At 32.2% G+C, this 16777-nt stretch overlaps 1 protein-coding gene across 3 annotated transcripts in view; it reads right to left on the reverse strand.

Annotated features, from left to right (window-relative positions):
• SmydA-1 (SET and MYND domain containing, arthropod-specific, member 1) overlaps positions 1-16777 on the reverse strand; it is a 68836-nt gene that overhangs the window by 23221 nt on the left and 28838 nt on the right. For all 3 annotated transcript variants that reach the window (XM_072544263.1, XM_072544260.1, XM_072544258.1), the window contains exon 3: positions 922-1176. In XM_072544263.1, the coding sequence (XP_072400364.1) occupies positions 922-1176 (255 nt within the window). The remainder of the gene's footprint in view (positions 1-921; positions 1177-16777) is intronic.

Below are 16777 nucleotides of genomic sequence, written 5' to 3' on the forward strand. Positions count from 1 at the left end.
ATCAATACACATTTTTATACCAAATATATATATATATATATATATATATATATATATATATATATATATATATATATATATATATATATATTTTGGTATTTATACCAAATTAATAATAATAAAAACATGAGACTCTAAAATGTCCCAAAAACTAAAAAAAAATATATTCAAAAAATAATGACCAGTATGTATACTGAAGAAGACCTATTAGTCTATCAATATGGGGACAAAAACCCACATTAAGGGGTGATTCCAGGAGCCTAACAGAGATCACTACTAATATCTCGGTAATGCTTTTTCAGGACTTAAAAAACGAAGGTCAGGAATACGAGATTGCAGGGTGTCCATACCGGAAAACTCTTACTACTTCTATAGAATGACCTTATGTGACACAGGTTGTTGCTGTGTTAATGCAAGTTAATGAAAAGCTGTTAAGGCTGAAGAACTCCCTAGTTTAAACCGTAGGAATTTAAAGTGCGGATCTAAAGATGACCGTCTTGGTAAACACAGTAAAGAACTTAGAGTGGAGTACTACACAAGGATTCAAGCTGGCTGCCCATGGAGGACTACACGTAAATCTCTGTCTCGACAAAGAGCTCAAAAAAAGAATTAAATAGGCTGCTGAACTACATCATATTTTTATATAGTTGGATGAAAACTATACGCAGGATGGAGACATTACTGTTTCCAAGCAAGAGACTAAAGGGGAAACAATGTAGACGCTATACTAATAATAAGCTGAACAGTCAAAAGATTGTGGCACCAAATTTTCGCAAAAAAGAAAAAGAAGGAAAGAAAAAAAACGTGAAAGCAAATTCTAAAAGGAGGCACAGAGCATAGATAAAGCTCCATACATAGAAGAATGGAAGAATTCCGCTCTATTAAATAACTAAGCTGCCAAATACAGGTTATTTCACTTACCATTATAATTCCACAAACTTCCATAATCTCTTCTTCTGTAAAAGTCCCGGCTAATTTAAAAAACTTAAGTATAAATTGAGCAATTTGTGTTCTTTCGTGTTCATAACTTTGAGTCCCTTTTCTTTCTTTGTCGTGGGATTGCAATACTTCTATCTTTTTCCACACTTCTGGAAGGAACTGTTTTTGATAAAGTATTCTCAACACTGTGATGCATTGGTAGTTTGGATGAGTGATGCCGAAATTTTTTATTGAGACCTACAACCAAAATATATTTCAAAGTTATTAATATTAAGCAAACTTAAGCAATTATAGTAACGAATTCACAAGTATAAAAATGTGTTTAAGTCGTAATATCCACGTGAATAATAAAATAAGATATAAAAAACATGCTGTTTGGTTTGTATTACGATATAAATTGGAAAACTGGAATTTTAAGTCACAAAGTCCAATAAACTGAAAGCATTTGGAATGTGGACATTAACAGTTCCGTTAACTAATGAAATAACCTAGACTACTAAATGAAACCTAGTAAACCTAGTAAATGAAATGACTAGCTTAATTTCTTCCAGTTCTATCGATCTTGAAGTACCTGCAACCAGTTCCCATCGATTCTTTTGAAGTCGTCTGTGGATCTTGGCTTCTCCTGTCTGTTCCACACTTTAATTTTTGTAGTTCACCGCCCGTCATTAATTCTGGCCACATATATCGCCCAGTTTCACTTCAGTCATGCTACATAAGTGCTCTATAACATTTGTGACGTATGTCCCTCTTATTTCCTCATTTATAACACTGTCTATGAGAGACAGTCCAAGTAACGAGCGTTTCATTGTTCTTTGGACTACTCTGAGTTCAGTTGCTGTCGCCTGAGTTAAGGAAACTATTTCAACGCCTTATGTACTGGCTGGGAATACACATTGTCAAATATCTTCTTTTTCAAATAATGTAGATCAGTTTGGATCCGATTAATGTATCTTTTATTTCAATGAGGAAGGCAAGAGTTAATGAAGATAAAAAAACTTAAAGGGGACATAATGGACTCTTGCACATAATGATAAATTCAAAATATAACTTTAATTAAACCAAGTACAATAAACCTACAAGCAATAGTTTTTGGCAGCTAAAGGTTGTCATGTAGTGTACATTTATAAAATTTTATTGCTTTAAGTTGTACTTTAAATTTGCAATAATCACGTGGATAAATATGTAGATTTGAAGCGTTTTTTCGACAGGTAAATTCGGTACTTGCAGTTCTTGACTAACTGAACGTTTGCGTTCTAGTTGCAACTAACTGCTTCCCGGTGTAGATTATGAAATCTTTTAGAAATTTGATTTCAAGTCCACAAGGAAACTAAATTCCTGTAGTTGGCTGTATACCATGTATCACAAAAATTTTATTTAAAAAATTTCTTTATAAAAGGTGTAATAATAAAAATCCTATCGGGCTACATCATAAAAGGTATTAATCACATGGCATCGCCATGTAAATTCCTTTTGTAACTTAAACATCATAGTTTTTAATTAACAAAGATGTAACTCAAAGTTAATCAAACTATATTTAAAGGGTTTTTACCCATATATTTAGTGGCTTCAAACATGTACATCTAGATAGCACTGATGATGGAATAGTTATTCCGAAAACTGTGATGTAGCCCGATAGGGTTTTTATTATTATATTCCAAGTATTATAGTATTTTAAAGTTTGCTTTTTGATGTTTGCTTTTTGATGTTTGCTGATTTTGTAAAGCAAAGATCGAAAATTACCGATCAATATCCTTGCTATCACATCTGTAAATTACTAACTAAAATCATAAGCAATCGCCTAACACATAAGCTCGATTTCAATCAACCTATCGAGCAGGCTGAGTTCAGAAAACATTTTAGTACCATAGACCACTTGCACACCGTAAGAACACTGATAGAAAAATGCACGGAGTATAATGTTCCAATTCATATGTCGTTCGTCGATTTTCATAAAGCATTCGATTCCATCGAATTATGGGCTATGCTTGAATCTCTAGAAAATGCTCGTATAGATTCAAGATGCACTAACATAATTAAAAACATATATGAAAATGCCACCATGCAGATAAAGCTGGACGAAAACACAAAAACTAATTCCATAAGACTACAACGGATAGTAAGACAAGGAGACACCATCTCTCCCAAACTATTTACCCTTACTCTAGAAGACATTTTTAAGAAACTAGAATGGATCAACAAGGGTATTAACGTCCACGGATCATACTTAAACCACTTGAGATTCGCAGATGACATAGTTTTAATAGCCGATAATATCCAGCAACTAAATGATATTTTACAACGATTGAATGCAGTTTCAGGAGCGGTAGGCTTAAAAATAAGCTACAACAAAACAAAAATACTGAGCCGAGACCAGACAAATATAACAATACAAGATCATACCATAAAAAATGTTGAATATTATGTATATCTAGGTCATGTCATCAAACTAGGAGAACCAAATCAAGATGCTGAAATTAAAAGAAGAACACAACTGGCATGGGGCGCTTTCGGAAAACTAGCATATATCTTGAAAAACTCCTCCATTCCTGTAAACTTAAAGAAAAAAGTGTATAACACATGCATACTACCAGTTTGTACCTACGGCATGGAGACAGTAGCCCTTACCAAAAAATCTGCTAAAAAATTAGAAACAACGCAAAGAGCAATGGAAAGAATCATGTTTGGAATATCACTGAGAGACAAGATTAGAAACACCGAGATAAGACGTAGAACGAAGATTAGGGATATTGTGGAAGAAGTTACAAAAATGAAGTTGCGCTGGGCAGGTTACGTAGTCCGATATAATGACAACAGGTGGACACGGAGAATTCTAGAGTGGAGACCAAGGACGACAACAAGAAGCATGGAAAGACCTCAAAAAAGATGGGTAGATGATATAAGAGCAGTGGCAGGCAAACAGTGGATTAGATTGGCCCAAGATAGAGAAAGATGGAAATTGGGAGAGACCTACATTCAGGAGTGGATGGAAAATGGTTGACAAAGAAAGAGATTACAGTATTTGCCAAATTATAAGCTATAACTATAGTTTTTGAAAGTTAGACGTGGATCTGTATAAATATAAATGTAAATAGTTTATTCGAATTTTTTGCTAAAATGAAAAATTGTAAGTATAAGACCCTAGTCCCAAACATTCATGAATAGTAAAGAAATTAGACAGATTATGGCTGGAGGAGTATGGACAGCTTTAGAAAGATCAGGAACATGTTAGTTAACAATTTTGTAAATTGAATTAGGAAAAAATATGAAAACCGGAAAAGCCTCTGGACCTGACTACGTTCATAGTGAAATTATACAACTTTTGGAAGAAGACAATTTAGAACTATTATCAAGACTCTTCAACGGTATATACAAGACTGGTACAATTCCACAAGATTGGATAACGTCTACGTTTGTGCCTATACTCAAATCAAGCTACGCAAAAAAATGTAACAACTTTCGATTAATAAGTCTCATGCCCCATATTCTGAAGCTATTTCTAAAAATTATCCATAACAGAATTTACAAAAAATGCGAAGAAGATATGGGTCCGGAACAATTTGGCTTTCGAAACGGTATGGGAACTCGAGAAGCTTTGTTTAGTTTCATTGTTCTCAACAAAAATATGTCTACTTGTGCTTTATAGATTATGAAAAGGCTTTTGACAAAGTCAAACACGATCAGCTAATACAATGCTTGCAAAAAAAGAACCTGGATCCAAACGACATTAATACAATACGTGAACTCTACTGGAACCAAAACGCCTCTGTCAGAACTGAAATGGGTGATACTGAAACCATAAACATAAAAAGAGGAGTTAGACATGGTTGTGTACTATCATCATTATTATTCAACTTGTACTCAGAGGACATCTTTGCACATGCTCTAGATGAAGCACAAGAAGGAATAAAAGTCAATGGAAAAATCGTGAACAATATCAGGTATGCCGATGATACAGTACTGATTGCTGGCAGTGAAGAAGAACTACAAATTCTGTTAACCAAAGTAGTGCGAGAAGGAGAACTATACGGCCTTAAGGTGGATGTAAAAAAACCGAAACAATGGTAATTTCAAAAAAACACACACCAGTTATAAACATACTAGTCAACAACAATCTATTTGAACAAGTGAGAAAGTTTAAGTATCTAGGCTGTTGGATACATGAAACCTTAGACCAAGAAGAAGAGGTTAAATGTAGAATAGAACAGGCAAGAAACACCTTCGTAAAGATGCGACAGTTACTCACTACCCGTAATCTTGATTTGTCCCTACGATACCGCATGATAAAGTGTTATGTATATAGTGTACTATTACACGGCGTGGAAGCTTGGACGTTAACAGTCAGCTCGTTACGATGTTTAGAGAGCTTTGAGATGTGGGTATTTCGTCGTATACTAAAAATTCGATGGACTGACCGCGTTAGGAATGAAGAAGTTTTAAGGCGTATGAATAGAGAACGTGAACTCACAGAAATTGTCAAGAAGCGTAAAACGTCTTATCTTGGACACATATTGGACATATCTTGGACACATATTTAGACACGACAGGTATAACTTCCTTTAGCTTATTATAGAAGGGAAAATAGAAGGCAGACGCGGCCCGGGTAGACGACAAATGACCTGGCTGCGCAACATCAAAGATTGGACAGGATTAGACTTTCAAAGTTTAATAACGAAAGCCCAAAATAGGGAAGACTTTGCAGAGGTCATCGCCAACCTTTGCTAAGAAGACGGCCCCTAAAGAAAAAGAAGAATTAAGAAAGTTGGACAAATATCTTCTAAATGAAGAAGTATGAGCACATGAGCAGTATATTATTATTTAAGAATAAAAATAGTCTTCGGCATCGCGCAATCTAAGGGACATAAAACTACTTAGTAACATCATGAAAATATGGAAGAGAGTAAATCAATTTAAAGATATATATAGAAGATCAATCACAGATGCAATTTTCATCGTAAGATTTGTAACGATGGAATAAAGGGACAGTTGCCAAGAGATTCTGAGAAGGATCGATAGAAAACGGTTTGCTAGATTCATTGGTATTTATTTTTGCTTTCAAATCAAATGCTTCCTTTAATTACCCCGAACTTAATAAACATTTATGTATTGCGGATTTTATAGTTTATTTGATTACATTTTATGTATTTTTAATACTTTTGATCTGTTGAAGCGCAGGTGAATGAATCCATTATAGAAAATAAACATTGTTAAAACTAAAACCTTTTGTTTATATAATTTAATTTCTCCCAAAAACTCAATGACATCACGTCTATCACATATTTTTGTGCTGTCGTCAAGTTCAAAATACTAAAAATAAGGCCATCTCATAATCATTTCAACAGATTACAGCTCTTCTAACATATGTGTTTGATTTAAATTTTTTCTGTAATGGTGTATCTACAAATAGCACTGATTGACTGATGGACGTTTTATTTCATTTGAAGTTTTGTATGTTTGGTCTGAAAATTCCGCACTTGAACATTTATTTTATATTTTTAAATAGAAATAAAAAATCAATCATTAACGTACCACGTCTAAGTGATTTTTATACATATGGATTCATCTGAATTTTCTATTATTTTTTCGACGAACTTTTTTATGTTAATAAAATCTCCTGACAACTTCTTGGTCTTCTAATATGTAAGTCCAGGTTTTGCTAGCAAAAGTTAGTCTCAGTTTTATACACCCGGATTTCTCCTCTCTTGACAATATCTTTTACCTTTTATCTTCTTAATGTAAATCATTCCAGTTCCAGTGGTGTAGTGAATGTATTTCTAAAAGTTTTGGCTAACTGGCCAATAATAAATGTTCATCATGTAAGTTAGACTACCAAAGGTATCCGCATATCAGCCAAGAATATGTGTTCACTACTGTACATTAAGAAATTTACTACCAACGTCTTTGTCACTGAATATATCACCAAGTACAGAGGAACCTATTCAAAACTTATCAAAACAGCTAAAAAACTGTAAATCAGAATCAGAAATTAGAATCGTCTGGGAAGCTCATCTGGGAATCGTCTCAAAACATTTTCTCTTCCAAACCCTGAAAATCTAAACAAATCCTTCGTTAATGTGAGTAAAAATATAATATCAACCATTTTGCACACAAGATCCTAGTTCCTATCTACCCAATTTAAAAAAGCTCTCGAATTTATTCTTATAAGACCAGTTGATAATTCTGAACTGATCCAAACAATCAGTAGTACCGAAAGCAAAAGTTCCTGTAGTACTCATGGACTATCCATAAGTATTTTCTTAAATGTCCCAAAAAATGTGTTGGAAGTCCTGGTCTCACTAAATACCGATTCCTTTGAAAATAGTATATTTACAGAGTGCGTTAAGACAACCATTATTATTTCTCTTCATAAGGGTGGTGAAAAATCGAATGGCTGCAACTATAGACCTACTGCCTTACTAGCGGTAATATTACAAAATTATTGAGAGACATAACAGCCCAACTTATGTCCTTTCTCCTGGAAAACAAGATCATTTTATCACAAAGTCAGTTCGACTTTTTATCTAATAAATGTACCAGTGATGCTATGTTTTCTGTAGTACATGAGGTCTACCAAGCACTAAACAATAATCTTTACACTGCCACTGTTTTTTAGACTATGCCAAAGCTTTTGATTGTGTAAATTACGACATTTTGATAACAAAACTAAATTTCTACTGAATTCGAGATATTTCTTTGAATTGGTTAGAATCTTACTTGGGGAATAGGGAACAACTAGTTAGAGCAAATGATACTGCCTTATTAGATTATATAAGATATTAGATAAGGAAAAGTAGATCCTCTACTTTTCCTTATCTTTATAAATGACATCACTAACTTAAAAATCGATGAAAAAAATTTTCCTCTTTGTTGATGATACCAGTATTAGCTGGAGGAACTTTAATATTGCAACTCTTCATGCCACTATAACTTCTGATCTACTTAAAATAAAAACCTGGTCCGGCTCTAATTTACTCTCTTTTAACGTGGATAAGACAGTAGCATTATTCTATAGAGTAGCATTATGCTATAAAGGAGCTCTTTAACCCTTGCTTCTTAATAACAGCCAAATCAGTATCGTTGATTCTGTAAAATTTCGTGTTATTTTTATACACAACCTTAAATGGTTCCTTCATATCGATTTGTTAACTAAGAAACTGGCCTCAGGCTGCTATACAATAAGATCTGTTTCGAAGGAAGAATTGAATCTGTTTCAATAATTAAACATCTTCCAAAATAACATATTGTTATTTTTCGAGTCGTCTCATCTTCGATATGGCCTTCCTTTTTGAGGTAGAAGAGCAATACGGTATCTTTTTGGCCTCAGTAAAATAACACATTGTAGAATCTACTTAAAAATCACGGGATTTTAACTTTTCCCTCATTATATATTTTAGAAACTGTCTGTTAATTCGTAAACACCTACATGTTTTTCCAGCAAGACCTAATCATGACTACTTCACCAGAAATTCAACCTTTGATGTGTATTTACCGATCCCATCCACTGAGTTAGTAAAGAAATCTACATTATACTACAAAATTATACAACCATCTCCCTTTGCAACTTAAATATACAACTTATTTCCTTAAGTTCCGTAAATTGACAAAGTCCTATCTATCTGCAAGACCATATTAGTCTTAAGGAATAACTAAAAAATTACAGTACATTTAGGTACAAGTAACTAAAGTATTTTTATATAATATATATTTGGGTATATCAAATGCAGTAACTTAAACTTATTAGTTCATTTCACAGTTACATTAGTTCAGTCACAACCAAATTTAATTTAGAAGATCTCAAATGAATCGTTTTTCATACCCTTTTAAAAAAGCAAAAATGAAAACTTGTACTTAGGAAAGAAATATTGAAAAAAATTAAAAATTTTTGCTATAAAATCAATGTTTGAACAATCACGCCGTTATTTTAAACTTACGTCATAAATTCATATTTTCATACCAAAACTTCATGTTTTCATCAATTTTTTCAAGGATTCGTTCTAAAACGAATAACTTTACATTTTATTTTTTGTTTATTGGACTATTTTGTTAATTATCAAATTCGGTAATGTTTTTAAGTTTGTATCTACTTGTATGAGCTGTTTTAATTAATATAATATATCTTGTAACGGGAGGTTTCCGTCAAATAAATAAATAAATAAATACAAGTGCCGATCAATTTTTAATCTTTGTTTTCTTTCATCATCATTCATTTCCTTGTCATTTATAAAAGTTTTTGGATATTTAAAACTTTTTACACTTACATGTCCCTATTTAATTAAATATAACATCAAGACTTAGACAAGGAGACCCCTTATCAACGTTGCTATTCAAGTTAGCCTTAGAATATGAATATGCAATAAGTAAAATATCGTCTGAGCTGACAGGGGTATTTGCAAATCGAAGATCAAAACCATTGTTGCCCTTTGCTGATGATCTAGATGCAGGTGGATATTCTACAAGAGGCGTGAGAGAGGTGTTCTCACAACACGAGGAGGGAACAAGTAGTCTGGATCTTCGTATAAATGAAGAGAAGACCAAATACATGCTACTAATGAACAATCCAATAAAAATAGTTAGGCAGAACATAACTATTAATGACCACAACTTCGAAGTAGTAAAATATCTGGAGACGGTAATCGCAGATGACAACCGCATAGAAAAGGAGGTCTCAGCAAGGATAGACGCGGGAAATAGAGCATTATATACCCTATCATCATTATTTAGGTGTAAGCTGCTAAAAAGAAAATCTAAATTAAGACTTTACAAGTCAATTATTTGGCCATTTGTTACATATGGAGGTGAAACATGGACTCTACATCAGCGGGAAATAAATAAGCTACTATTATTTAAAAAGGATCTTAAAATGATATTTGGACCCCAAAGAGATGAATTGACAGGAGAGTAGAGAAGGCGCCGCAATGCTAAATTGGTACTCTCTATCTCTATGGTACTGAAAACATCGTGAGACATATAAAAGCTAACCGGATAAGATAAGCAGAGCATGTGGTAAAACCATAGGAAGACATACTGCTAAGGACAGTGTTTTTTGAGCGATCAGGCGGTAGAAGATCAGTAGGCCGTCCCAGAAAAAGATGGAAGGATAATGTTGAAGCTGATTTTTATCTAGGATTAGAGTACCTACAACAATACTATAAGAAGAAAAAGTAATTAAGTAATGACCATACTGTTATTATGAAGTATTATTTTTTATGATTGGATATATTTTGCATCTCTTTTGTTCTACGCCACTGATTAGTAGCAATGAAAATATTTTTTTGTTAAACTATCTGTTATTATTAGCTTGTTAAAACATGTGATTGTAAGGCTGTGAATGCTGACAGCTCTGGCAGGTGTTGATTGTATCTATTGTCTTACCGACAATCACTTCTAAAAATTAGTAGTGTCTATACAAATCAGTAACATATTATTAATTGAAAAACACAAGTTGAATTTTCTCAATCATGTCTATATTTATGTTATATTGGTTAATGCGAAATTTATCTACAATTAATTTTAGAATTTTACACTTATAATCGGACAAAAATGATTTTACTAATACTTCCTACAATAAAAAGAAAAAAAACAAAATTATTATTTAAAACATTGAATTTTGAAACATAATTATAAGAATTATATTTTTTATAATGTATAATGTTGATCATTATTACTACCCAATTTTTTTTTAATTCTAATTGTTTCAATTTGACTAGTTCCCACCATTTTGGCGTTCTTCAGCGCAACGCTAGGATTATAAAAATTGGTGTTTTATCTAGAATATATGAATAACTATATCGTAGACTTTATAGTGGCTTAACTCAAAAATTGACAAAATTGAGTTAATCATCAGAAGGCTTGAAAAAGCCTTATTCATGGCCTGGAAAACTGGCACAATAATAATAGCAAAACGGTCTCCGCTAGCTATCACCAGTGTCGCTATGACATGTTGTCAGTTGAAATAAATTGTTTCTTGTAGTACTGGTAATAATAGCAAAACGGTCTCCGCTAGCTGTCACTAGCGTCGCTATGACATGTTGTCAGTTGAAATAAATTGTTTCTTGTAGTACTGGTAATAATAGCAAAACGGTCTCCGCTAGCTGTCACCAGCGTCGCTATGACATGTTGTCAGTTGAAATAAATTGTTTCTTGTAGTACTGACCTTTTTAGTTGCGCAATGGAAGTCAAACCGTGTAGATATCAAGTTTCTATGCAATACCAGAACTTTTGAGTTGTGCCACTATAGCAGACAATTTCAGATATTGTAGCTGTGTCACATTAAATAAAAGGAATAAATTTATTGTTTTAAAAATGTCAGATCCAAAGTGTTATCAGAAAAGAAGTGAATTAATCCTTTCTTGAACAGTAGTAAGGTAAGTAATAATATCAATTTTATTTTAATGTATGATTCCAAATAATCGATTTAGTAGAAAACTTTAGACGATTTTTTGTTTACATCCACCGGTTTAAACAAAAAATAAACCCATTTTAGTTTACATCAACCGGTTCACAAAGAGAGCATGGTCTTTTTTAGGGCATTTTGGGTGATAGTTGAACAGCAGGTAGTGATAAGCGTGTAGTTTTTATTTTAATTTTTTTTAACTGTATACGTTAATTTTACATTTAACTATGTTTTGATAAAGTTCTTTTAATATCAGTAATTCTAACAATAACAAGAGCAATTTACCTCAAAAAGAGTACCTCAAAAAAGTATATAGGAGGTAAAACATTGACAGATCTGTACAATGATTATAAAGCTGATTACCAATGAGACAGTGATGAATTTGTAAAAATTTTAATCATGAATTTAACTATGCATTCTTTTCTTTCCAAAAAGATCAATGTTAATATTATGAAAAATACAAAAATTTGATCAGTGAGAAAAAATAGCTCTAGAAGATGCATATAATAACCATCATAAGAAGAAAACTTAAGCCCGGAGCTAAAAACACTTAACAAAGAGAATGTAACTAGCTTAATAAAACATGCTTGTTTTATTCTACAAGCTGCTCTACCGACACCGAAAGGAGACGTTTCCGCCTTCTATTATATTATACATTATTATAAATCTAAGCTGTCAACATATCATTTCTCTACATGTGAACTTCAGAAAAAGGGACTCGGAAATATGCACAGCTATGTTTGGCCCGAAGAAGAAGGCAGTAAAAATTCCATAGAAATTGGTTCATGCTTGCTGATGTATTTGGAACAAACATCTAAAAACCGATTCTGAAGATTTGAAATTCAACTTTTCGAAGTACACGAATTATGTCGATTTTTTTGACCTAAAAAAGTAAATTACTAAAACAGCGACAATTTTTAATAAAGATGTCCAAAGAAATCTTTTTTAGTTCAATGATATTTGTGAAATTCATGTAAAAAAAGCTCTGGTACTCACTACTATTTTAAAAGTTCATTTGCACAAGTGGAATACAGATCAGTTGATACCACCAAGAAAAAACAAGAAAAGGTTTAGAAAGCATGGATATTATAGAACCAAAAAAGGTTACACTGGCAGCCTGCCAATAACTGAAAAAAAGGAAAAAGACCTTACTAGCCTTTGTGAGAAGAGTGTTCCACCAATTTACGCTGATTTCTACTGGGATTATCAATAGAACTTATCCTATTATTATCAATACATACTTTTTGTATTTCGTTCTTCTTATAATTGAACACATTTTCTCATTTAAGTAACTTGTAGTATCCTTTATTGAACCTTTATTTCAGTTGATAGGAGTAACAAAAAAATGAAAGTTTTGTATTTGACTTAATTGGTCTTGAAAGGCAAAATGTTGATGTGCAATAGTGGTACAACTCAAAATAAGGGTTGACTTTAAAAGTCTATGTTACAATTCATTAAAGGCTTACTAACACTCTCCCAAATACACCAAAAATTAATTTTTTTCAAAAATCCCAATCCATGTAGTAAAACAAATAAGACAAAATTATTGGCACACAAACTTTAAACCCCTGTTTTGAAAAATTACCAGTTTTTATTTAAAAAATCCACAAGGAAAATAAATTCCTGCAGCTGGCTGTATACCATGTATCACAAAAAGAGGTTTAAATCTTTGTATTTATGTATATTTAAAAAACCCTTAGGTTTTTTAAATATACCTAAATACAAAGATTTAAACCTCTTTTTACCAGTTTTTATGTTGTGATACTATTGCATACAGCCGACGATATGCATATTTAAACCATGTTCAAACTTCAAATCACCAGACAACCGAACCAAAATTGAGTCATTATATGGTTGTATTTGGTCTACTAATACTGCGCTCCACAATCCATTGTAGTAACACAATCGTGCACAATGGATACATAGCATAAGAAGAAGAGTATTGTCTAAACGATATGGAATTGTATGGGGGCATTGTAGTGTCTGACAGAAATTCAAATTCATTAGAATAAAATGGACACGAGACAAAAAGAGATGGCCCAGAAAAGGATTCAGAAGTTGAAGCGTGCACCAGAACAACGATGTATGTTACATTTTGACAGTATGTTGGGTTTACGTAGAACAATAATCTATTTGCCGTTGAACATCCGACAATATATGCAGTTTTGGTGTGGCTGGTTAAATAGCGTAGCAGTACATTTTTATAATTGTCATAAAAAGGAAAAACGATGTTTCATTAACAATGGCATCCCAATCGCACGTCATTTTATCTCCTAGTGCTATAATGACAGTAAATAAATTAAGAAAAAAAAGTAAATGTAACTGAGTGGAAAAATGTATAAAGCGAAAAGCCTTAAGAGATGCAGAAGAAGAGTATGTTTTAAAAAGAAATAAGATTATTCCTGCAAAATAACGACCAAAACAGGTGAGCGGAATAATGATCTATGTTATTTAAAAAAAAAAAAAAAAAAAAACTCTATATGCTGATTTCCGTAGTACTTTTTATGATCGTGTTTGTAATGTTCCCTGTTCAAAATATGGATGCCATTCCTTAAAATTTGACAGAAAAATGCAGGTATTTAATAATTTTCACCAACTATATTATAATGATTAGTCACTCATTCTTTTAAAGCACAATATTGTAAAAGAGCCTGGTCGTTGAAGAAGAGGTAATACCAACAGCATTTCCTAAAAACTTGCTTCCTTTTTCTATAGAATACAATACAAACAAGTATTGAAGAAAACTTTGTTAGGTACTTTTTCTATTACATTGCGCCGTAGTCAAACATTGCATCTACACTTAAGAATGATATCACTACTCCCAAAGATCAAAGAGGAAAACATGAAAATAGGCTTCATTCTTTGGTGGACGGTGACAGAGATGTGGCGAGGCAACACATAAAAAGCTTTCCGAAACAACCCAGCCACTATTCAAGAGCAAAAACAGAAAAATAATGTCTTAGTCCAGACTTAAATTTGTGCAAAATATATAGAATGTTTAAAAAACAATATCCAAATATAAAAGTTAGTCATGTAATGTATCAAAAAATTGTTTAGAACGACATGACATATTTAAAGCTGGTTAATGTAAGAACAAAAGCAGAACGTAACACTATTACTACAGAACGGTTAACTACACCACCGTATACATAAGCAGAAGCCGGATACACATTTCTTAAGAAAGATCAGAATACTGCTGTCAATAATCATAATGTTGTGGCTTTGTGTGTTGACCTACAACAAGTACTATTTTGTCCAAAATTAAGGAACTCTTTTATGTTCTACCAGCGACAACTTTCTTGCTATAACTTTAACATTCGCAATTTTGGAAGCACTCATGAAGCACTATGTACTTTGGAAGTACTATGTACTTTATGAAATGAGACAATCACAAAACGAGGCTCCGATTAAATAACGTCTTTTATTTTTAATACACGTTGACGAATTACAGCAAACTAAGGGAAGGTTAAAAAAGAGCCCTTATTGTTTGGTCAGATAGATGCGTCGGGCAAAATAATAACTGGAGAATACTGGCCTTATATTTTTATCTTATCTAACTGGGTTATTTCTCATAAATCAATCAAAAATTTTTAGGCGTAGGGTACAGTTTTCTGCCTTGGGATCGAGACTTCGCAAAAATTGAGAGGGTGCAGAAAACGGCAAAGGTAATGAATGATACCATTATATTGAAGAGACGTCATAGCGGAATCATGTGTAAATTCCTTACTTTCAATCGTTTTCATGTAACAAAGAGACTTCTGTGATCTAGACAAGATGAGAAAAAAGATGAATAAAACAATCACAAAAATTACGGATGCAATGGGGATAAAACTTGCAAGTGATGATTTAGTGATGGCCAGCTTCCAAAAATCACACTAGATAATGAGCTCATAGGAACCACTTCCAATTAAAAAAAGGAAGCGTGGTAACAGCCTAAACCAGATTAAAGTACCCTCACTATACCTACTTTCATTAAGCGATGCAGGGCGTATAAACAAAGATAAATTTAACAGATGATTGTTAAAGATGTTCCAAATGAGTCTACTCGTTCCGATAAGTAACAGTATAATTATGACACTTTATTAATTTTTTTATTTTCTCAACTATTAGTGTTTATTGCATAGTATATAAATTATTTTTATCACTGAATACATAGTAAGTAAAAAAATAATCCGATTCATAAAATTAATGAATATTTTATGCATACATGCAGTAACAGTTCTTCAAGAATATTTAAAAACTAACCGAAATGTCCATCTTTATTTCGTTACTGCCGACGTCGTCGGAACTCATACAGGTTCGGACACGATTTAAGTAGGTTATATTTCGGTATTGAAATAATGTAATTTGAATCGATTTGTGAGTATATTTTTAGTCATCTTGATGGTTAAAGGACAATAAATTATATTTATGCTGTTAATGTTGAATTAGCAATTATTTATTGTGCGATTTAAAATTATTTAAGTATATTTTTTTTTGTATAACGACCCTATCTATACGTGATTGTGATTACTGTAACAATAACCACGTATTTCAATAACTGATATTGAAACCAAAAATGATTCTGCTGATGAATTGGTTGAAAATACATGGAATCCTCCTCGAAAACGAAGTAAAAGAAGCCCTCTTAGCGTTGAAGTTAAAGAAATCATTTTAAATGTGAAAGACAAGAAAATCCCGGGTTGGTGGTTGAAGATATTGTGAAGAAAGTGGCTAATAAAGTTGGAGTTTGTGATAGAAGTGTATCTACGGTGATAAAGGAATACAAAACGAATCATCAATTCGCTGGACCAAAAGTATGTCTGACCCGGAAAAAGAAGTTTGACAAAATTGATGATTTTGACAAAAATTATTTTTTGCCATTAGAAGACGGGTTCATAATTTTTTTATGAGCAACGAAATACCCACCGTTGATAAGGTTTTAAAGAAGGTGAACTATGACCCTGATTTGCCAAATTTTTCGAAAACCACATTTTACCAAATATTGAAAAACTTAATTTTCAATACAAACGTAGGGGAAGAAACGCTCTTTTACTAGATACTTTACTTATATATATATATATATATATATATATATATATATATATATATATATATATATATATATATATATATGTATGTATATATATATATATATTATTTCAACATAATTGAGTAATGAGTATTTTTTTTGTTATTATTATTATGAAACTTTTTAGAATTGTACAAACAACTAAGTATAGTAAAAATTAAAAATAAAACATATATATTTTTACAGGCACTCTGTACATAAAATTGTTGGCAAAAAAAATAAATTCTTGGGTTTTTCGCCCTGTATAAATGGTTTCTATTATCGGATATCAACTAAAGGTTCTTTGTCGAGCACTTTTGCAAAATTAAAATATAAATTTCGTATTTTATAAAATAATATATATTCTGACTAAACAAAAAGATAATCCCAAATGC

The sequence above is a fragment of the Diabrotica undecimpunctata genome, chromosome 1, assembly GCF_040954645.1.
Source record: "Diabrotica undecimpunctata isolate CICGRU chromosome 1, icDiaUnde3, whole genome shotgun sequence".
Classification (NCBI taxonomy): Eukaryota; Metazoa; Arthropoda; class Insecta; order Coleoptera; family Chrysomelidae; genus Diabrotica; species Diabrotica undecimpunctata.